The 24,079-nt window shown below is 35.2% G+C and overlaps 5 protein-coding genes across 5 annotated transcripts in view; 4 read left to right on the top strand and 1 right to left on the bottom strand.

Annotated features, from left to right (window-relative positions):
- Positions 1 to 2,614: 2,614 nt before the first annotated feature.
- Positions 2,615 to 7,592, top strand: LOC120336191 (lactoylglutathione lyase-like). The gene is made up of 5 exons (XM_039403807.2): positions 2,615 to 2,761; positions 3,053 to 3,135; positions 4,242 to 4,382; positions 5,617 to 5,774; positions 6,606 to 7,592. Exons 1-5 carry the CDS (start codon positions 2,687 to 2,689, stop codon positions 6,689 to 6,691), a joined length of 543 nt encoding a protein of 180 aa, XP_039259741.2. The 5' UTR covers positions 2,615 to 2,686; the 3' UTR covers positions 6,692 to 7,592.
- LOC120336193 (tRNA-specific adenosine deaminase 2-like) lies at positions 4,441 to 5,616 on the top strand. The gene has a single exon (XM_039403809.2). The coding sequence runs from the start codon at positions 4,488 to 4,490 to the stop codon at positions 5,019 to 5,021; it is 534 nt and encodes a 177-aa protein (XP_039259743.2). The 5' UTR covers positions 4,441 to 4,487; the 3' UTR covers positions 5,022 to 5,616.
- An 814-nt stretch (positions 7,593 to 8,406) lies between the features above and the next one.
- Positions 8,407 to 10,891, bottom strand: LOC120336227 (uncharacterized). Its single transcript, XM_039403854.2, has 5 exons — positions 10,771 to 10,891; positions 10,406 to 10,470; positions 10,187 to 10,332; positions 9,602 to 9,746; positions 8,407 to 8,672 (listed from the first exon to the last, which is right to left on the bottom strand). Exons 1-5 carry the CDS (start codon positions 10,829 to 10,831, stop codon positions 8,595 to 8,597), a joined length of 495 nt encoding a protein of 164 aa, XP_039259788.1. The 5' UTR covers positions 10,832 to 10,891; the 3' UTR covers positions 8,407 to 8,594.
- Positions 10,892 to 13,361: 2,470 nt separating this feature from the next.
- Positions 13,362 to 17,587, top strand: LOC144431277 (neuron navigator 3-like). Its single transcript, XM_078119187.1, has 5 exons — positions 13,362 to 13,538; positions 14,139 to 14,259; positions 15,785 to 15,910; positions 16,990 to 17,054; positions 17,501 to 17,587. Exons 1-5 carry the CDS (start codon positions 13,362 to 13,364, stop codon positions 17,585 to 17,587), a joined length of 576 nt encoding a protein of 191 aa, XP_077975313.1.
- A 1,921-nt stretch (positions 17,588 to 19,508) lies between these two features.
- The window catches only part of LOC120335613 (uncharacterized), a 30,653-nt gene continuing 26,082 nt past the window's right edge, over positions 19,509 to 24,079 (top strand). Inside the window, exon 1 of the mRNA XM_039403142.2 lies at positions 19,509 to 19,670. Within this exon, the coding sequence (XP_039259076.2) occupies positions 19,557 to 19,670 (114 nt within the window). The 5' untranslated portion in view covers positions 19,509 to 19,556. The remainder of the gene's footprint in view (positions 19,671 to 24,079) is intronic.

The raw sequence follows: 24,079 nt of genomic DNA, 5'->3' as shown, positions 1-24,079 counted from the left end.
AGTTTATCATGCGAAATTATATCTACTTAAACTCTAACCCTAACCCCAAATCCATCCAAACTGTATCCATAAGAAAAACATTCCGACTCACCAAATGTTTATCACCATCAGCAGATTAGGGGCAGCCCTGCTATTACAGCCGACCTGCCGTGGTTACGGCAGTAAAATCGGTGGTATTCGATTTGCTGCCGTAACCACGGCAGCTCGCTATTGGTTTGTGGCAGCTAAAAATTCAGTCGCCGTGGGTTTGGTCTTAGTGGCCGTGGTTTGGAAATCCCGCCATGGTTTTGCGGCAGCTGTAGACGCCACAAAATACTTGAAACTGCACTTGCCTTTTATGGTGACAAATATTGGGTAAGTTGGAACGTTTTTTTATGAATACAGTTTTGATGGATTTGGGGTTAGGGTTCGGGTTTAAGTAGATATAAATCCACATGGTCCTTTGAAATTTGGTACATTAGTTTGTGAATATAGGCACCATAGACCTTTAATACTGATTACTGTAAAGCGCTATAAAACCGTAAATATAAATAAAACCCTGGAAAGAGCTGCACGGTTTGTTTCGTGGCAGGAGCTGCCATGAGGTGGTAAGAACTGCGCCACTGGAATTGGCGGCCAGGGTAGCCCAGGTGCATATGTGCTGCGGGTTTTTGCGCAAGTCTGCAAGTGTCAAGTTGTTAGCAGCGAAATTGTGTAATGTATAATGATCATATTTTTAGACCAGCCAGTGATGACAGCTGATAAAAAACTGGGGTCTTGTACCGGTATAGTTTAGTACCACATGCACTTCTAGTTGGCCTGGCTCAACAATTTTTGCATATGTCAATCCTAACCCCCACCTGACTACGTCACCGAAAAATTACGTCATTTCGACGTCACAGTGGCGTAATAAGGCCCACCAAAGTAGCGGTATAAGGATGATCATCCAAAACGCGCAGACGATCACCCGAAATCGAGCAAGCTACTTCTCTCGTTTTCTCGTCACGACGATCACGATCGTAGAGACATCGTCGGCGTTAGCGACTCGTTATCGGCGGCACAGATGCCATTTCGGGCGATCGTAATTATACTTTTGCAATCCTATGACGTGATGGTGACGTCGTAGTGACGTAATTTTTGGATGGCATAGTCAGGTTGGGGTTAGGAATAACATATGCAAAATTCGTTGTGCTACGCCCACCGGAAGTACTTGTGGTACTAAACCATACTGGACCCAAAAACTGTCATATGATATTTCAGGCATGGACTGTCAGACTATTTTGCACCAGCCTACATTAATATTCAAAGTGTTTCTCTATTCTGCTGTTTCAGTTTTAGAAAGCCACTTGTGTCAAATGGAGTTTTGGCACTCGCTGTGTGCTCTGAATAAAAACGGTGGTTCCAGAATGTGAAGGTTGATCCAGGCTGTAATTTTTAATATCTGTTTCTGTATTTAAACATTTTGGGTTGAGTTTATCTCATTTATTGACCTCAGTCTGTCAGTGGTATTCCATTGTAGTGTTAGAATCCAATATGTTCGACTGTGGGGTCAATATGAGCCATAATGAGCAATTCATATTATAGCAAGAACTTTGGTAGAAATGATTAATCCATGGCTCATATTTGGCAACCAAAGAGGGATATTTCCCCAACTGATGCATTACTCACCCAGTAAATCGAGTTCCTGCTGGCCTCGTTTGAAAGCAACATAGTCTACAGCCTAAATAATGAAATACATAGGAATTACAACTGTGACTTAATATTAAATCAATTTAATTTAGGTCGCTCTGCAGCTCTGGAAAAACAAAAACACATAAGTTACTGACATTGGACTCAGTGTTCAAATTTCAAGATGCCCCTAAGATGCTTTAATAAAACAAATATTGGCTAAATGTCTCTGAAATGAGGGTGTTTGGCATGGTGGCTGATGCGTCAGATTGTGCTACGCTCGTCCCGATAGTAATATAACTTAACCAAGGCACGTTTTTTTGCTAAAAATTCTTGAATGTTATAGGAAAAAAAATTTTCCTTCAGTTAATCATATTTCTGAAGAATCCAATGGTGATGTTTTTAAATTTCGCTTCGTTTTAGTTTATTGCGCAAAGCTAGTTTGTCGTTTTATGCCGATATGACTTTCTCGTATAATAGAGTGATTTGCACTCACTGTTGTAATTGATGTCTTTCAATGTGGGTGCTATTCGTGGAATCGAAGAAAAGTGCCGTACTTTACATATGTACACCTTTGTCGACTACTACTTAAATTTTAGATTTTAATCAAGTGTACGAACAGCAGATCTTCAATGAATAATACAGCAACGGGAATATCGGTCAGAGACCGAAGACTTATCGATCGAAAGTTAGGGGATCCCCCAAAACAGCGCTCTTACTCCATAGTAACACCTTTTGTCTCATCACTAATTAATTAATAACTAGCTAATTATACGACATAATTCATTCAAAATCAATAGCCTATGCTTCTGGCTCGACATATGATGAATGCACATGCAAAATCTGGAGCAGATTTAATCTCGCTATTGTGAGATATCGTGTGCATCTAACAGACAGACAAACAGAGAATACTTATCAACATACTTTCCGATTAAAATCGATAAGTAATAAGTGAACTTCTCTAGAACAAAGTTTTATTTTATCTTTGTGTTTAGTACCTATATTCTAACTACGATACCAATATAGATTATTTTGCAAAATGGCTGAGGAAGCGCAACCCCTATCAGAGGCTGAAATAAAAGCTGCTGTTCACCTGCCTGATGCAAGCACTTCAGTGAGTTAAATGCCTATTAATGTATGTACATAATCTTCCTAACCAAATTCGAAAGTTTTCTCCCCAGATGATCAGGGATGCCCCAGTCAATCAGGGCTACTGTTTACTCTGGTGTTGTGTCTAGGACAGTAGGGTGATTACGACATCATTTTGGGAGAACGACAACACTTTTTAGAGAGTATTTGTAACCTTGCCTAAAGTAATCATAAAACCTATCAACGCCTTGCAATGAAAGTATTTTATTGTTTACTGTGGCGATTTTTTTAAACCAAATACTGCAATTTTTCATAGGATTTCTTGATGCAGCAAACAATGTTGAGGGTAAAAGATCCGAAGAAGTCCCTTGAATTTTATTCAAAAGTTCTTGGAATGAGGTGAAGTCACCCGTTGATAGTTATAACTAATTGAAGAATATCTACCTAGATTACGGGTCGGCAAACTTTTGTTGCTCGCGGGCCAAAATTAAAGGTTGCAAGTCATTGGCGGGCCGCAGATATTTTTAAAAAGGTAAAAACCGAAGTGATTGGCAATGAATCACATTTGTTCACACAGATTTCAGTTAAATTTCAAGCAGTGCGCAAAAAGTGATCATTTGAATATTTTCGACGTCATTGAACCATTTGCACTCAGCATCAACTTTTTTATGTTCTGTTGCCATTTGTCTAAATATAATTATAGGCTCATTAAACTCATTTCTCCCGGCCCGCAGGCCGGAGTTTGCCGACCCCTGACCTAGATGATCCAAAAAAGATAGGATTAGATTTTTATATTAACCTAAAAGAGATAAAAAAAACTATAACAAGGATCAATCATACGGAGAACGAAGGCCAGTATATGTCGGGTATAGGAATAGTCAACCAGGTATTTGTTTCAGATGTATGTACGAGGGTGAAATAAGTCTTAATAGCAACCACCATAGGCAAGAAGTCGACATAAATATCTCTTATGGTAATCTAAATTCTAAACTGTGAACTCCCACAGGCTAATCAGAGAGGAATGGCGAGCTTGTTCTTAGTGTGTATCACGGTGAGCCAATCGCCTACCATAGTATGAGTTTTGAGATCAGGAAAACAAACAGCATCTTTTTTTTAAGCTTGTTCAACCAATACATTAACATTATGTTTCTTCAGGCTCGGCGGTGTGGGGCATTGTGCCAAGCGTTAAGAATACGCTCGCTACCGCATCTCCGCTTGTGTCCCTGCGTGTGTTTGCAGGTTCGAATCCCATGTAGGGATGATCATGTGCGACAGAATTGCTGTAAACTTCGCCGCCGTAGGGTGGTTCTCGTAACCGCTTGTCGGTTATGGCTTCCTCCACCATCAAGTTAACTAATCCCATAGTAGAATGGTAACCAGACGAGAGGCCGTGGTCCGTCATATGGTTAAGCCGTCTTATCGGCTTTCCTCTCCTCAGGATGAATATGTAAATCCTATCCTATCATGCAAGGTTATGAAATTAATACATAAACATATATATTTAGGTTGCTCTGTCCACTTCACTATGCTTCCATGAAATTTTCATTATATTTCATGGGTTATGAAAAACCTGAAGATATTCCTAAAGACTTGGAAGAAAAAAGACGATGGTTATTCACAAGGCCTGCTACAATTGAACTTACACAGTAAGTAGATTACACTTTATTATTATTACTAATAAATGTACATTTTGTAATATTTTACAGGTTTTTGTTATATTTTGTATTCTTTTATTATTTTAATCATTTCAAATGAAAAATGAAGTGCAAGACTCATGGTTGGAAATGACTTTTGAGTTAGCTGAGATCGCTTTAAAAAGTGGAGAAGTTCCGGTCGGCTGCATTCTCGTATTCAATAATGAAAAAGTAATCGGCGTTGGGCGAAATGAAGTGAATGAAACGAAAAATGCAACACGGCATGCTGAGGCAGTAGCAATAGATGATGCTTTTAAAAACATTCATAACGATACCACATCCAAAGAATACAAACCACCAAAAGAAATATTTAAGAACTGTGTGCTTTACGTTACTGTTGAGCCTTGTATCATGTGCACTGGCATGCTTCGATGCATGGGTGTTCCAAAGGTTATTTACGGTTGCAAGAACGAAAGATTTGGGGGTTGTGGATCTGTGTTGAATATAGATCTAGATGAAGATCTAACATCTTCACTTGGACCGGTGTTAGAATGCATTGGAGGAATACAATCTGAAAGATCTATCAAATTGCTAAAAGATTTTTATAAGCAAGAAAATCCAAATGCACCAAATCCCAATGTTCGAAAATGAACGGCTAACAGTTATGGCTGTGACTAGGGCTGGGCAATTTCGAATAACTGATAATATCAGAATCGAATCGAATATTTTTTTCCAATTGAATCTCGAATACTTGGGGCGTCAATGGGATATGTATTTTTATGCGACTTTTTTTTTATTGTAATCGGTCCTGTCAACACATGAATAACTGAAAACATAGAATACATCACTGAGACAGATTGCAGAGCGTTCATACACAATGAAAAACACTTACCGGCATGTAACAAAACCTCGCTACAGAAAATAGTCATTTGTCAGAATTGCATTGAAAAAATATGCCTTTAATGAAAAATATTTGATATTTCACCTCGACCATTGCCGGAAGAAAAAAAACAAGATGCCGGCGATTCCGAATTTTGCTCTGTACCACTTCGAATAATTCACTATTCGAATCGAATATTCGATTCAAAGTGCTCAGCCCTAACTGTGACCAGATCATATTAGGTTGCTGAGATTTAATCAAATATAGTATATATTTTCTGCTTATGAGCTGGATTCCATGCCTGGTAAAGCAAGATTGTCACTTTCATTATTTTGCTTACATGAGTTTCTTGATCCTTTGTTTCAGTAATTGGGGAACAGAAAATGATGAATCTCAAAGTTATCACAACGGAAATTCTGATCCCAGAGGATTTGGACACATCGGTATCAAGGTTCCAGATGTTTACGCTGCAAGTGAAAGATTCGAAAAACTGGGGGTTGAGTTTGTCAAAAAACCTGATGCAGGTATGAGAAACAAATTATATTGTGATATTACAATGTCCAAATTGAATCGAATATTCGGGTACTATATTCAAAATGGATGACATTTGATTTATGATTATCTGAAGAACTTTGTATATTTCTATTCAAAAATACATTAAAGATTTCATTTAATTTCTGACAATTTTTATCTAAAGTATTCTGCATTACTAATTTCTATCAATTTACAATGACCATATTTGAAAATACCGCTTCAGAATTATTAATTGATGAACTTATGACTGAGGCTGGTTATTTTTGAATACCTGGTGATTTCAGAATCTAAACAAATTCAATCTCGAAAACTAAAAAGACATTTGAATTTCATATTTAATGACTTGATTGTATGTGGAATTTTCATTGTGATAGGTAAATAGGTTCTTCAAATTACTGAAAACATAAAAACGATCACTCAGTCAGTTTGTCACATGTTTCATCAATAACTTAATAAAAAGAAAAACGAGTCTTATGGCAGAATTGCATGTCAAAAATATGGCTTCACAATGAAAATTGAGTTATTCCACCTCGTAACAAGATGGTGACGATTCAAAATTGACTGATGCGAACAATTTACTATTCGTGATTCAATTTGAAAAGCACAGCTCTAGTTATGACGCGTGTATATCATATGTGTGGTTTGAAATACAAGTTTTGGGACTTCATTGATATTATCTGCCCTCACATTTAATTTTAATATACTGTTCTTAATATTTTTATGTACCTTCTTAGTTGGCTTTGTAATATTCGTTTTGTCTATTTGTGGTTCAAATTTGGTTGACATTACATTTTTAATTTATAACATACTTTCTGTTTTAGGTAAAATGAAAGGACTCGCATTTATAAAGGATCCTGATGGGTACTGGATCGAGATATTAAACCCTAAAGTTTTATCACAAAAATAATAAATCTTTCATATTAATTTTAATAAAATGAATATGCTCCTAATAGTCTAATATTAATTCAATTGCAAATCAAATATGTGTTCAAAAATATCAATTATTTACTTAAACCAAAACTATTCATTCTCGAACAATAGATTAAGTGAAATACAATGAAACAAGAGCTCGCATTCATGTTTGCTATCTGAATAACATAAAGCAACTGACAATATGGACAGCTAATGGAGTGTTATATTAATAATCATTTAGTTGACATTCTCTGCTTACAAGAATGAGAAGGACTAGGTTTACCCATTGCCTACTTCGGTCATAACTTCTAATACGTCGGTTCTCAACCAGTGGGCCATGTCCCAGATGGCCCACAGACATAATAAATATTGCTAGATTTGTCAATAAATTTGGTGAAATTAGTTGGAAGGAGAAATGGTCGAGGATGCTGTATTTTTCTACAGGGTGGCAATTTTCATTCTTATTATCAAAGTAAAATTGTCTGTGTTTGCAGAAAGAATTTTTTGTTTTTCATGTAGTTATTCCTGTGTACGTAAAACTTGATGGGCCACGAAATTTTTTTTGGGCCAAGAAAGAAAAATGGTTGAGAATCACTGTTCTGATATAACTAACACAGCTCGTGTCTTCGATAATTCTTAGCAGATTTCTGTTCCTGGTACAAGGTGGAAAATAACAATTTTGTTGAGTATCTGGTTGATCAACCCATCCCTCATTATAATTCACACTGTGTTTATTGGATTATACAACTTTTACATCATTTTTGGGGTCCGTTGAATTTTGATTTAATTAAAAACTAGTATTTTGACATCTTTTTTTAATTCAAGTAATTGTTGCAATTTCATAATTTAATTTAAGTAATTAGTTGCAAAATCGCTAATAAACAACTTGCAGAACATCATGCTTTCAAGTTGAAAATATTTGAGATTTTGGTATAATAATCGTGTTCATGGTGGCTAGGGAAAGCGGGTTGGAAATTTTCGTAATTATATGGAAGGAAGACACCATGATGATATAAATATAAGGCAAACCATGGCATTTCGGGCGCTCCGGAAGTGTGTGTACCAATATGAAGGTAACTAATTTTGATCGCCTAATTTGCATCAAGTTGTGACATTGTTTCCTGAAATGATGATGGGTTAATTCAGACTTGACGTCGCTGCAAAATCATCGTATTTGACAGTGTATACTCTGGCTCGGCGATGTGGCTCATCGTGATAAGCGTTTGAAATACACTTGGCATATTGCCACCGTACCTCTGATTGGAATCCCGGGGGTTGAATTAAGTGCAAGAGGATTGCTGTACTGCTCACCGCCGCGGGGTGGTTCACGCTTACTGACTAACTAATCTCATATCCGACATGAACTGGTCCATCGTGATAAGCGTTTGAAATACACTTGGCATATTGCCACCGTACCTCTGATTGGAATCCCGGGGGTTGAATTAAGTGCGAGAGGATTGCTGTACTGCTCACCGCCGCGGGGTGGTTCACGCTAACTGACTAACTAATCTCATATCCGACATGAACTGGTAACCGGACGAGAGGCAGTTACGAGTCCATGTCAGGTATAGGATTAGTTATTTAGCCAATTATTTATTTTCAGAAGCGTAGACTTGATGGTGGAGGAAGCCGTAACCGTCCAACGCTTACGTGTACCACCCTGCGCTATATCTCGCTATCCTCAATTACTATCATGAAGAAACGCAATAATAGAACTAGCTGTCAGTATTATATTTTCACCATGTAAAAGATACAATTTCATATTACATAATCAATAAAGTCAAATATGTTACATTTGTGGACCAAAGGAGACTGAAACTGCAATCGTTATTAACAATCGTTATTTTTATTAATTTCCAAAAGTACGATTGTTCAACAGAAAATTATAATATCTCAATTCAATGTTGGAGGAAGTTTGCTTCGACGTATGTATCTCTTACTATGTTACAGCAAAATTTCTTTCCGTCAACGTGGAGCTAGAAATAGAAAATCATTTCTGGAATATATTTCTATATTACAATCAATTTTGAAGAACATGGATATTCGTACTTATTCCACTTATATTATGGGATGATTTAATAACCAAGACGCGAGATGCTCCCGAAGTATCGTATCAAGATGGCGTACTACCTGAACATAGTATGTGTACCAGGTTAGGGTTGTTCAGGTTGAGCGTCATCTTGGTACGAATACTTCCGGAGCGCCCAAAACGACTTATTGTCATGTTCGGAACCTGTTCTGTGATGCAATAATAAGATGGTGAGGAGTGAGTACAGTTCACTATCAGGATTCTAGTTTACTCATGGGTAAGTGAAGTCATATGTTTGATTTGTCGAATAATACGAGCTAAACGAAGCTGCGTTCCTTGTGTTCATTTCCTTGAATAGTACAAATATGTAAATTGAGCATGCCCGAAAAACATCCTTTTTTAGTTTTATTTCAAACAGCAATTAGATACTCTTTGAGATTCAACATCAATTTTTGAAAATCTTCTGGTTGAAATTAGATGTCAGGGAATGGTTCCATTACATTTGAACCCACGTACATTTGAACCCATGACAATTGCACCTGTATGCTATTGCACCTATAATTTTTTTTTTGTTTCACGGATAGTTAAACCCATACTAACCCTAACCCATGGGTTTTAGCACCCGCATATAGATTTAACCCGTGGATATACGCATGGGTTCAAATGTACGGTCACCTCAGGGAATATATTTTAGTAAATTTTTAGAATACAAAATACACTTCGAAATGTGACTCGTACATTTGAGAATTACTACGCTCACACTCCATTCCAGCACATCTCAATGAGATTTGTGTAATCAAGAACGAAATTTATACCGTACATATAAAAGGAGGTATTGAAAGTCATTTACTTTAGAATAGTAATTAACATTCTCACCACAACGCTACGACCGACAATTCCATTTCCTACAGGCGCGTCGTCAAGAGTGAGAGTATCAATGTAGTAAGAGTTCAAATGAAGGTGTCCGCTTTTTGACGCTGCCAAGGGTTTGTCTCCGTTTGGGTTGAGATCGCCTTTATCACTGCAATAGGGATGAGATGAGGAAAAATAGTAGATGAAATTTTTACATGCTTTACGCATTCACTCATTTTATTTTATCTTACATATTTTTTTATCCTACATATTTATTTCTATTTAATCTCACTTGCATTCACCTATGGTAGGCCTACTATATAATGCCATGACGAGCCTATATACAGCATACACAAGGATCGGGAGCCTAGATGACTATAATCCGTTCTGCACACCGGCCCGCACAAAACAATAATCAATCACTGTTATTAATGATGCGTTTCTTTCTTCAGTGTATTATGTTTATAATAGTGTTGACTTTGTGGCAATAAATCTCTCTCTTTACGCGTATTTAACACATAACCAAGTATTTTAAGTGTTCGTGGATCCGAAATATTTTTGAGTATCTCAAATAGCAAAAACACTCAAGCTCACTCTTATTAATCTTACTTGTTCGGATCTCCTGTTGGATTAAAATGAGTCCCAAGACCGTCACATGTTGTTGCACCAGGTGAAATCTTGTTTTGGTGAACGTGCATGCCGTAAGTGTGTCCGGGTACGTTGTGAATGCTAACATGAACTCGAATCTTGTTATCCTAAAAATTAAAATTAAAAAGTGGCGGAAGAGAAGCAAAAATGAGAGATATAGATTCAAAATTTTAAACTTACTTTTTCCATGAAATGTATTTTTCCACGGTTTTCGCCAAAAGAACAAGTCGCGGCTTTGGGGTCTCCTGTAAAATAATTCGGTGTATTGATACTTATTCTTAGTGTATATATATATACATAATTCATAACAGTACTCGTTATTTTCAACAGCGCGTCTTTATCAACATAGCGCAGTTATCCACTAAAATAAATTTGCACAATTTTTACCGCCCCCGAAATTTGGAAGCACCCAGTCTAACTTGAAAAGCTGGGGAGCATATTGGGCGATACAAACATTATTGTTAGTGACAGTATATAAATGCCAAAATATTATCGTAGCCAAACATCCTTTACGACTTACACTATCTAAATATCTTATAACTTACCCATGACGAAACGATCAGTGACAACCACGAAGACGATGCACGATAGTATGAGCAACTTCATTGCGACAGATTTCACGATTCCGGATCAGTTGATATCACTTAGAGTCTATAATCTGCAATATTTCAATGCAAAAGTGATTTTATAACCATGGCGACTATTTTTTCAAGCGCCGTTCTACTGACGTGTGACTAACGCGGATTATGTTATTCCAGTATTGTTACTTGTTTCCGAATACGTCGGAGTTGTACAATTATAATTTGTTTCTAGCCTTCGCCATAACGATATACTCATACGTATAACTTGGGTTATACCTTTTGGCGCATTAATATTAAATTGGAATTGTTTACATCAGTGATGTTTGTTCCACTTCAAAAACTAGATCGTAATTTGGTATTACGACAAAACAACAAACCGAAAAATTAAATTTCCCTTTTTCATCGCTGATTTAATACTGCTAAATGAGGGAGAGTCGTGTGCTAAATCATCAAAATATGTCTATCATTTTATTTCTTGAAATGAAACTCTCCTCCATTTACATTTAAAAGTTATATCCAGCGCGGAACATATGAAGATATAAATTGAGTATAAACAAATCACATGATCGTTTTCTCAATTTCGATATTGCGATACTCTGAATGCATGCAGATAAATTTCAGCTTATTCACTCAAGACGTTCAATGCTCTGCATACACCCAGCTATGCTATCGGAATATTGCATTCGAACACAAAATGGCGCTACAGAAGTATGTTATTACCAATATTGGAGGTAACTAATTTTGTCCGCTTACTTTATATCGAGTTGTGTAAAGGAACTGAAACATGTTGTCAGGGGGTATATTCACTTGGCTAACACAGACATTCCCCGAACTCGTAATAGAACTAAAATAAGGAAAATCGGAATAAAATTATGGCCTTTCCAAGTCCCCCTAACCTGTTACACACACAACGAGAGTACCTTCGAATAACATTTACCGCGCTACATTTTATATCTTCGGCGGTATACTAATTATTTACATATGATTTACCGGTAGGTGCGAATTAGTTAATCAAAATATTAATCAGATTAAAGCCAACTTTAATTATTTTGGCCTATTTATTCGTTTGTCAATTAATCTTCAGACGTTTTTGCACTAATAATATTAAAGCGCAGAGTACAGAATAAGTAGAATTAGCGATCATACAAAAAGCAGTTTGGCATAAAAATTTCACTTCATCAAAGGTTTATCGAATCATAAGAAATTGAACGGCAGTGACTAATAGTGGCAATATACACAGACTTATCGAACTTTTTATCCTCAATATTTATTCGAAAATTATCGTAGGGTAAATCTTTCAAATCTTTAAAACGTTAAATCCATTTTAAATTATCCATATTACAAGTTAAATTGACGAGTAATTACAGGACAACCTCTATAAAATAACCGAGCACTCTATAGTAAGGCTGTACAACTCAAGCGACTGAGGTAACAATTTTAGATTGGTCGTCTTTAATGCACGACGATAATTTCCTCCGGATATCATTGAGCATTCATATATTGGTTACTTGACGTGTTTCGTAACCAATACCCGTTCTCTATGTAAATAAAACAATCAGGAATACGTTGCTTTGAAAGGTTTTTTCATTCGAATTTATGATGTAACAGCGACCCGTTATCGCAGATCAAAGATCTGAATTTGATTCTTTGCCATCACTACTTGCCGTAGATAAAATACGCTTCATTGATGCTTTTTACCCGCGGCCCTTCTCTGGTGAAGCACGGCATATTGGTAAGACGAATCATCGCGATATCACGATGACTCATTTCCGGCAACAATTGAAAAATGCCAAAAACCTCAATGCAATATATATTCTAAATATGCGTAATGTTTTTTGTTTGATACTTACCATTCCAACATCTCAAAATGAACTTTTTTTGGTACTCCTGTAGTGTGTATACCAGGTTAGGGTTTGGCCACAACCCTATTACACAACTTGATGTAAAATAGGCGAACAAAATTAGTTACCTCCATATTGGTATACACATTTCTGGAGCGCCCTTTTTTTTATTAAAAACCTTCCTCATAAATGCATGTTATCATAAACGTCACATGGGCTTGAACTTAATCGAAAATAAATCGAAAATAGAAACACGAATATGAATAAAACGGCGATAGTGTATCAGGCCTCTCTTGGCCTTCCCGTGATTTACGCTATATTGTAAATGAGGGCCTAAAACACTTGAGATGTATTCTCGCTCACATGAAGTACAATCTTGATTTGTCCTAGAGTGTTCAGTGCCATACCATCAAAATTAAATAAATAAAGAATGGATATGCTTTATGGCACTTGAATTAATTCAAAGAGAATATTATGCTGATTCTGTTTATGGTACTCAAAGAGTATATTTCATTTGGAGCAGTGTGCAATTGTTCAAAAACTATTTTGATGGTCTCTTTTATGTTATAATATGTTCTATCCTATTATTCAGAATGTTATAACTCTGCTTGGTTCGTATGTTTTTGGGGTTTAACATTGTGTACAATACACATGTAGTGTATCCGTTGCAAAATTGTAAATTATATGAATTCCAGACGTTATTTAAAGCAGAATATGATTCGTCCTGGGCTTAGGTGGCGCAGTTGGCAAGCTAACAGGCATTTGAAACCGATCAAAGTCGTCCCGCCAAATACATTTGTTTGTTTGAAATTTACTGAAGAAAGTTCTCTTGGATATAACATCAAAGCAGAAGATGAAGCAAAAAGAGCATTTCCGAAAGAAGATGCAGAGGTTTGGTTCATTGTATGACATTTCTTGCCAAATTGAAATTGTCTGTAACAACGTTGAACAACATTCCAATGCATCAATACTTAAAACACTAAGTTATTAAGTGACGTCAATACGTTAGTTAAACAGTGACTTAAAATACAAAACTTTCGGCGCTCTAGAAGTGTGTGTACCGATACGGAGGTAACTAATTTTGTTCGCCCAATTTACATCAAGTTGTGTAAAGGGATTGAAGCCTATATGGTCAGCGGGTATATTCACTTGGCTAACACAGACAGTCCCCGAACTCGTAATAGAACTAAAATAAGGAAAATCGGAGTAAAATTATTGCCTTACCCTAATCTGATACATATACTACGGGAATACCAAACGTTTCACTAGCAGAGTTACAACACTTTACAAAATAAAACGATCAATTCACGATAACCAGCTGAACTACGCATTCTGATATATTTTGAATAATTTAGGAAATATTTTTCAGCAAACTTGAATGTATGCATGTATCAAATTACTTCATCGCAAGTGCTTATGGGATTGTTCACTGGTTCAATCCAGTCATCACTGGAATTCCCGAGAAATTCAAGCTGTGATATTTTTCTCCAGGTTCTTTTCAGATGGTTCGAGCATTTAATCGATGATCCGAAAAAGAAAGTAAGATGTTTCAAAGATGCTTCTAAACTTCTTACGGATGGAATCACACTCATGAAATGTGTTCAAAAATTAGGTTTGTGGGATTATATTATTGTTCAGTGATATCTGTTGGATGGCGCTATTGTACCATAATTTTTTCGTTAGTGGATAGGAGAAATTTCCAGAAAATTGGAAAAGCTAATTTTGAATATATGTCGTTTTTAATTCATTAATATTTTTATTATCTTAAAATTTTGGTGTTGCTATTGATAGAAAGATTACGATGAATATAGCATGACTATAAATCCTATAAAACTTTACCTAATAAAAGCGTATTTGAATTACTATATCAAAACAGCAACCGAAGTGCTTCATACACTTGCAAAGTTATGATTATTAATACCTGAAATTATAGAAACAAAATATTTAAAACTGATTAGAAAAAACATTTTCTTATCACAGGATGCTTTGAGTTTCATTTACCAAAGGTGGAAAAATATATTTATTTTTTGAATGTGATATACTTGTAAGACGATTTTTTATATGAAGCATTCAACAAAATTCTGAAATTGTCTCACCATCAACAGCGGTGGGCGTTTGAAAGAGCATAACACTTTATTATTTATCTCAATACAACTCATTGTAACGCTCTGCCCTATTGACACAGACATTAGTTTGCAACATATATATTCATTTGTAAGATCTTGTTTTCAAGAAGCCTAGCCTCGTTAACAGGGACATCGGACTCTAACATATACCTTTTTGAAATTTTGTTTTTAGAGAAACGCCAACGCTCGCTAGTTTTGTTCTGATTTTCTCGAAAAATAGACCGTGTTTTGAAATGCGCTTTATTTCTAAATCATTCCCTTTGATACAAATGTTTTCGGAACAAAAAACATTTCTCCGTTTATTCATTCCGTCCTGTACAGTCATCGCCCCGCCCAATATAATATTAATTAACTATATTTCAAAGACCAATCAACGATGTTTTACTTTACATTATCAATCCACCGTGACGTCGTACTTTGAGTTCAAAGTGCTTCAAGCTGTGGATAATTCGCTGTATCATTATTGATCATTAGAATAAAGCTTGAAGATGTAGTAACAGAAATGGACATACCAGGACATGAGCTAGATCTCACCAGAGCTTTTCAAATCGATTTATCAACTAGAATTTTATTGATACTTCACCTTGGCAAGAAATGAATGCCTGGTGTCGTCGACTATCGAAAAATTTCACCCGACAAAATGTTCGTTACATACTTTAGAACTAAGAGAAAGGCTTAAGAAGTTGAGTTTTAATGGGCGCATAAGATGCGCTAAGATGTAGTCGTGTATAACCTGGTTATACAGATTTAATTTTAATATGACATCCTGTAGCTTAAATCAGAATCACGAGTTTGGGTTTCTTCAACAAAATTTTATATCGATGAAAATAGTTTTCAAAAACACTTTTTCAAATTGTGATGAAAAGTAATATTCCATAAGACTCTATTGTTGTGTTTCATTGTTCCTCGATTAATTGAGACCACCGAGCAGATCCCTGGGGTGCCACGAAACCCAGATTGAAAACCACTCGTTTACACCAATTATATGACAATAGTTTAATATTAATTCAGCTAACGTCAAGATTTCAGGAATCTACAACAAACCATTTTTCAAGTGGCAGAAGGTCCATAACACTACAAGGACATTACAATTTTTAGTTGGAAGGGGACTGACGATTTCAGAATGCCAACAACGCGGTAAAAAGTTTAACTAACATTTGTTATTTTTAAATCATTAGTAACTAACTATTTTAAAGGTCGGGTTTTAGGGTTTTTTAACATCTTGAAAACGAAAAAATTTGAATTTTCAATATGCTGTAGATCTCATTTGTATACGTTCCATAACTTATACTAATTAAAGCTTGATATAAACTTCGTCAAAAATCTTGGAGGAAACTTCATTTTTAATGAATATTCTTTTTGCAACAAGAAGGACTTATTATCATGATAAACTAACATCATTATACTAACAGGATGTCTGCCTGCGTTCATGTTATATATAACACATAACGCTGTTTATTACTGGTTAAACCTCCGGTGATCACACAAATTTATTTTGGTAATCCGCAGTGAGTGGGGCTTCAGAACCAATTTTATGCTTTGCCAAACGCAGATGTTTACAGAGGGAACATCTGCGCCTGATGCAAACACTTCGGTCGCAATTGAAAGCCATATTGTAGGTTAAACTTATTCTGGCACGTTTCCAAACTATTCGTCCAAGTTTTATATTTTTATAGTATGGGCAGTACTTATAGGTCATTGCAATTCAACTTGCCCACTTTTCGTTATTTTAATATTTATGAGTTACAACATAACAACGTTTACCACTTTCATAAAAGTTAGTATTATCCCCGGTACTTATCTGTGAGGTATATCCTAGACTTAACCTGGACTTATCGCGGTTACAAATCAATTAGCAATATTCTACGTAACATTCCAACATTCCGTAATTTTCGAACAGTCATTTGTAGAGACGAGTCAGTTTACAGATTTATAACTACGTTTTTTTTTGTACCTTGAACCGGTATGTACAGTATTCTAGTGACATTAAATTTTTCATATGTGTTATTGGAATTTTTACAAAAATTCATAACTCAACGTAAGTGAGCTGGCATGACATCTGGCGACCACAATTTTAGAAAATCTTTGGCATGATACTTTATTTACAAACTAACACTTAGTATATATTAAAAATAAATTATTTCGGGAAGTCTGTGATCTTACATTAATATTCAGATGAAATATAATAATCAATACCTTATTCTCTAACCATAAAGGAATCGAAATAGGAGACTCAAGATCAGTGCTTGAATTTTTGAAAAAGTTGCAAGACTTGTTTTCTGTAAGTAAACCACATATGTGTAAATATATCAATTGTTACTAGTTTTATACATATATGTATTTATTATATATACTTCTTGAATTTTATGGAAACTTCTTTAATGTAATTTTCAGAAACAAAAAAACTTTTTACTAATCATATAATACCTGTGATTAATTCTATTTTTCACACTCACGAGGGTGAATGATTTTATAATTGAGCGCCTGTTCTGAGTCAATGGTACAGCTTAGCTCATTCTGAAATATATAATCACCCCCGTGCGAACTTTTGTGTGAACAATCCTAGGGTACATAGCAAATTACGACAGAACCCTTCTGATCCTATACGCTGAACAAGGTGGTGTTCATAGATTATTGTTTCGGAGGGAAATGGTACATATTATATTAACACTAATTACATATTATCGAAATTCTGTCACACTATGAACCAGACTACTTTTACTTCAGAATTGCGAGAAGCACATTGAGAAGAAGCCAAGATTTCCGTCATTTTTTGGTGAGTGCTTCAAATTATACATGTGTTTTGGATCATAATAAAAATAATAGAAATGTATTTACGAAACGCGATTTTGGTTACCCCGGGTTAAAGTTGAATTGCGGTTATGATTATACAAGGCGTCCATAAAGTCCCGTCACATTGTTTAGAATTTTAATTTTGTTAAGTCAGTTCTCCATATATGTTCACCACGTTTGTTGTTTTTAATCAGTAATTGTTCAAGTATTTTACTTCCTTCAATACATCTGTGAGGGCCAGAACAATATATATCGTATCGATAAATTCCCTTTGCAAATTTAAAAAAAATTAAGATAATGGAAACCCTATATACGGATTATAGCCTAATTAGTGTTAACAAAAACAAACTATAATATGAAGAAGCACTAAAGCACATTAAAATAAATATCTCAACAAAGTGAATTTCGAGGGTTTTGCGTTCCATGCCAATTCATTAAATCGGGATTTAAACACAAGATCACGGTGTCAAAAGTTGTTTTAAGAGACCAGAATAACATCGATCGATAATCCTCGAGTCTTCTTTTCAAAACTTTCCCACTGTGACAAAATTTAAACCAAATTAGGCTCGATCACTTAGCGGACATAGATAAGCCGTGCTCTATGACTTATGATGCTCGATCTGTGGATTGAAAAATCAAAAGTTGAGTATTTCTAGTATTCTTCAGTTGGAAGGTTTTTGACTCACTGGTCAAACAAATGGTTGTACCGATGGGCCAGAGAAGGTTGAATACATAAACATTTGAATTACATTAAACGAAGAGTATTCGCTGTGTACAAATTTACTTCAGTGCGATCTTTAATGGAATCATATTTATCGGGAGATAACGAACCCTCCAAGAAGCGGGTTGTTTTGAGACTAGCGATTTTCCCCTAATATTTATCATATTGCGATTTAGATACCTTTTAGGTAATATCCAATAACGACAGGTATCGGAAAATAAATTTCAATGTATTCAATTTTCGCTATCTACATGTACTTTAGTTCTAACAACTCAAGAGGCTTTGTATCAGATCTAGAGCTTTTGTAGAAATAACATTGTAAAAAGAGTAGTTGGGAGAAATGTTTCTGTTATATTGGTAATATCTAAATAGATTATAACTTTATATCAATTTGTACCCTGATCGTTCTATCATCGTTTTTACATCAAGTTGTGTGAAGGGACTGAAACCTGTGGGCAGGTGGTGGATCCACTTGGCTAAAACAGACAGTCGCCGAACTCGTAATAAAACTAAAATAAGTAAAAACGGAATAAAATTATGGCCTAACCCTAACCTGGTACACACACTACGGGAGTACCCCATTTTGTACCCAGATCTTTTCATTCTGTATATATATATAACTTGAGACGTGTCTTAACATGTGTGGTGACGCATGTCTAGTCTATTTAACAAAACTTAAAGGCTGAATACGACCAGGGTAGGTTTTTATTATAGTAGAGTATTCATTATTTCACAAAGTAGTCCAAAGTCGTGGGTAGTTGGAGCCCATTTTGTTCGTTTCCTCGCAACGATTCATTGTAATATTATTTAATTAAGCCAGCGCGCGCAAAACCTCTCATTAGACGACTTAAAAGGTATTGTGTTGCACGCTAAGGTGGAAGGCATAATCCGGAGAAACGAGGGGTCGCAACAACTCAATGGTTATCTTTAGATTCAAACTAAAATACAAAATAATAAAACTTGTATGCTTATTGAAATTACGTTAGCGTTCTCTCTAAAAATAGTACATTGCTGTGAGGCCAGTGGAACATTTTGTGAAATTTCTTAAATTTTTTTATCTATGCAAATTATCAGTTACTGTCAGTTACTTAGGTACTATTCCTTGTCATCATATTATGTTTATTAGCATTTTTATTGCTGCAGTTTATGTTTATAATCACATCTCATGCTCTTTTGACAGATACTTGAAAAAAAATTTGCGTGTATTTGTTACAGAAATGTATTTTAACAGGGAAGTTTGAAGCCACACATGTGAGAGAGAGATTGCCTATGTCCTTGCACATAAACGGATTATTCCAACAAAGAAGTTTATTTAAATCACCTGATAAAAGTCTATCACACGGTTTTACTGACGAAATGAGTCTGGGGCGATATCGAAAAACGGTTGGTATTTATTATTATCTTTTGATCTAATGGAAATGCTATATATTGTAATGCGTTTGTACTTTTATTGGATCTAAGAATCATTTTCCTATCTGTGGGAATATGGAAATGATGAAATGATTATTGTCTGCAATCTCATATCATACCTAACCTAGAATGTTTGCTATATCAGACAGCTCCGTACCGTTTGTCCTTTCTGCTTTGCAATTGTGTCACCCTGGCCGTGTTTCTTATGTTTCAATAGTCGTTTAATTAGCCCGCTTGAGTTGGAAGCCCTACTTTGTTGGAATATGGTGCATTGTTTGACAATTGTAAGTGTTTAAAGCTTTGGAACACACCGCTTTTTAGTAAATTTGGTTACAGTGCTCAACGGCGCTGGCAGTAAAATGATCGTGAATTGAGGCATGAAAAAAAATTTACCATTTCATACGACATATGCCATATTGTTTATATAGTTTGTAGTAGGATTTTGAAAATATATTAGAATTGAAGATATTATAACAGAAGTCGAACTTTGTTCCTTGATGTAATTTAATCCCATTAAGGCATCAAAATAACAATATTAAAGAATCCTATATAAAAGTTAAATCCTTTTAGTTCCGAATTACCCGCAGCTTCACGAATATAAATTTTGACATAATTCCTGTAAAATTGGATTTGAGCCATCTGTTTTTAAATTAGGCTTTTTCATTACGTTCATAATTTTTTGGTAAAAACAAATGTGCAGTATAAATATAAATGAGAGTCGAAGATTTATGACTTCTGCCTTGCGTGCTTTCACAGTTATTAGATGAAAAATTGTAATGAGCTGAAGATTAGCAATGTATTGTTCAAAGTTAAATCGTTGTTCGCCTACTTTACATCGAGTTGTGTAAAGGGACTGAGTGCTATGGGGGTATATTCACTTGGCTGACACAGACAGCCCACGCACTTGTTATAGAACTGAAATATTCTCAGTTCAGCTGGAAATCTTAAGAAAAATCGGAATAAATCGACGGCCTAACTCTAACCTGGCACTTATAATACGGAAGTAGTTAGCAATTATCAAATAAGGTTTACTTTTTGACTAAAAGAAGCGAAAGAATTCTTCATGTAAAGGAATGGAACTTTAAATTTTTTTTTTCAAATATTATGAATATTGAACTATGTATCGAAACATACAATCTTCTTCGTGTGATTTCTGATTCGTGCTGTGGAAATGATTTGTTCGTTAGAAAAGAATTATGAAGTATAAAAAAAAACATAATTTCAAAAACATGCCATCGATCGGCCGAGTTATTTTATTGTAACAATAGTCTATATTTAGACATTTCCGCGGAAATTTAGCAATTTGCTTTCGAAACATTCTGGTTTTCTCATTTATTCTCGAGAAAGATTATCGATCGTCTAATGAATAATTATTCAATTGAAAATTCGTTACGCATTAATTAGTGATCATTGGTTGGTCGTAAATATACCATTTCGCACAACTTGGTGCATTTTCACATCTGCATTGCATCTGTTTTAACTAATCGACCACATGGCAACGAGTGAAGAACTGACATTCAATTTTATTCTAGAATAATTTTATCTTGTATTATAAGTAGTACTGACGAAATACATGACATTTGTGTGACCGACAACATACAAGAGTAGGCTAAGATTTACATATTTATCCCGGGGAGAAAAAAGACTGCTTAATCATATAGTGAATCACGACCTCTCTCCACGTCGGGTATGGGATTAGTTAGCCAGTTATTTGCTTTCGGAAGCACGCTTAGCACGATGTGCTACAACGCCGAACCAATAAATACTATTTAATACTGTCATGAGAGTGGTGGAAGAAATCTGCACTTCTCTGGTATTCTCTTTCGCTGTCCAGAAGTAAACGCTTCAAGGTCAATCTTCCATCGTTTCAATATGAAAATTCCAATATTACCTCACAGATAGAATTTCGATGAGATGCTACATAAGTTTAATTTCGTTCGTGACTGTTGGTTGAACCCTCACTGATATGTTTGTCCATAAGCGCACAAATATATTGCCATGTTGACCTACTTTGCTGATATTTTTTCAATCTCTTAGTACAAAGGACGGTAATAAAACATCCGCTGGGAGAGAAAATTGTTGTAATGATCTCAACGAACGACACTAAAATTTCCTACGAGGAAATGATGCTGGCGGGAATCGGAATTTCAATTTTAAGCCCGATTCTATACAGAATATGTTACTCAGTGGATTCAAGCTTAAGTTTTTTTTTAACAGATGAATAGTCTATAACGATATTGCGTTATGAATATATTCAGTTATTATCTTAAGGCTGACTATAAGACTAGAGAAAGGCAAGTAGAACAAATAATATGTTTGATGACAAATAGAAAGTTCAGATTCATATTAAAATATAAGAACGGTATTGAAGTAAACAGTTTTATTGAAATATTTGTCATTTAATAATTTTTTAAAAACTCTATTTTAGGTCGTCATTATTAGAATAGTAGTGCAGAATTTGAATTTCAAATATTCTATATAACAAAAAATGTGGGAGCATGCTCTTACCCTATTTGCGTCGCTAAAATGTGTTGTTAACTATTGTATCACTTTGAAACACCTGAAAGAAGACATTTAATACGTCGGTACTGAATAGTCGGTTTTATTACAGTAGTACCGCCGTCTTGTAATTTATCTCTTCTATGTTAAAACCATCCTTTCGTTGCAAATGATGTGCGGAACGAAAAACAAGATAATAGGTGGTGGTAGGACTAAACAACATGCAATTGCATTTGTAAAACGGCGATGCTAGACTATACATTCGCTATGAAGTGTTGCAGCAGGGTCTGAGGTCAGTCTGTAATTTTGTGCTCAATCTGAATTTGACTCTTTTGTGACTAGATATAGTTTGTACTATTTGACCATGTTTAACGAATTTCGTATTTCTGTAAGTTACAATCATTTTATTAGTTCCGAGGTCGATTTGCTGTGATGCCATCAGTGATGGTGTAACGTTTCAAATATTGTGTAATTTACTAAAGCAATGAAATTTTAAAATGAGGGCTAAATGTGAGAGGATCAATTTTAGAACTACTGATATGGGTTAAAAAGCTTTAGCGATTCTGGTAACTTCCGAACACTTGATCTTAGGTTGAAGTAGACTGCCATGTATGCATTAGCACATTGGAAATATTTACGATAATTTATTGCAAGTAATCAAGCGCTAATTTAGTGTCATAAGCCACAATACACCCGCTAGTTAAACCCTAATTACTATTGTAAAGCCAGCTGGTAATATACTAATGCGACCATCAGTATTTTACGAATACTTGCAGTTTATTAGCGAAAGGCTAGATATGAAACAATTCCACTTGACATTTCAGAATATGATTCACTACTTTTGTCTATATATTCGAGTTTTGACATTATAGTTATTTGAATTCCCCTTTCAAATATTGTACGTCACATCCGTATTAAGATAGACGATAATTTTGATGTCTCGATTGTTCAAACAATAACTTTATTAACCAATTTTGGGATAGGTTAAAGATATCATGGAGAGTTCAAGTTTGCCAGAATTTGGCGTCGAAGTGCTATCGACATTTGTCTACATGTGGTCTTCAGTAAATAGTCGTATTTGATGTTATACGAATTTAATAGTAGTTAAATACCAGCAGTTTCAAAACCCGGGAAATAGCTTCAAGTTGTTAGTCTAAGCGTGTATTAATCCTTATGTATTTACTTTGATACTCGTTGGCGCGTTGAGGCACGGTCGATTTCCAACATTCAAATGATATTTATCTCAGTTAAGTGCAAACCAAACATGGCACTCTAAAAATACGATCATTTTGAATATACCATCATGTATGGGGCAGTTGGTATGTAAACACAGACTTTTCTAAAGCAGCCAAATGTTGATCAGAATCTGTTCGATTTGTCACGGTATTTAAAAGACCTTGTGTGGGGTCGAAGGGCGTAATTCAAAAATAAACATAACTTGAAGGGTGTAATCGAAATTGAAAATACGCGCCGTTTAGTGCTTGAATTTAATCGTTCCTTTATACTCGAGACGGATCTTTCTGATTTAGATTAAGATTCGAGGATGGCGTATACGATTTAGTTTGTCGAGGAAACCAGTTAAGTGAATAAAACAGTTCAAATAGGCGTGTTATGTAGGTTATATAATATTTTTATGACAGTTATAGTCGTGCAAGTAAATATCTTGAAATTTTTATGCATAAATTATATCAGCTAAAAATCTAGAACACCACTGGATTATTTTTTCACGTCCGGTATTAAAATACAGACAAAAGTTTTGCGGTAAAAATGAAAGGCGATTAATTTTTTTATTTGATAATATTGCGTCATCGCTTTTAAGTATCAATATTTACAATAAGTTACAGAAGGCAGATTTACTGATGAGAATGGCAAGAGTCCAATAT

This window comes from Styela clava, chromosome 2 (assembly GCF_964204865.1).
Source record: "Styela clava chromosome 2, kaStyClav1.hap1.2, whole genome shotgun sequence".
NCBI lineage: Eukaryota > Metazoa > Chordata > Ascidiacea > Stolidobranchia > Styelidae > Styela > Styela clava.
This window is presented reverse-complemented; position numbering and strand designations above follow the sequence as displayed.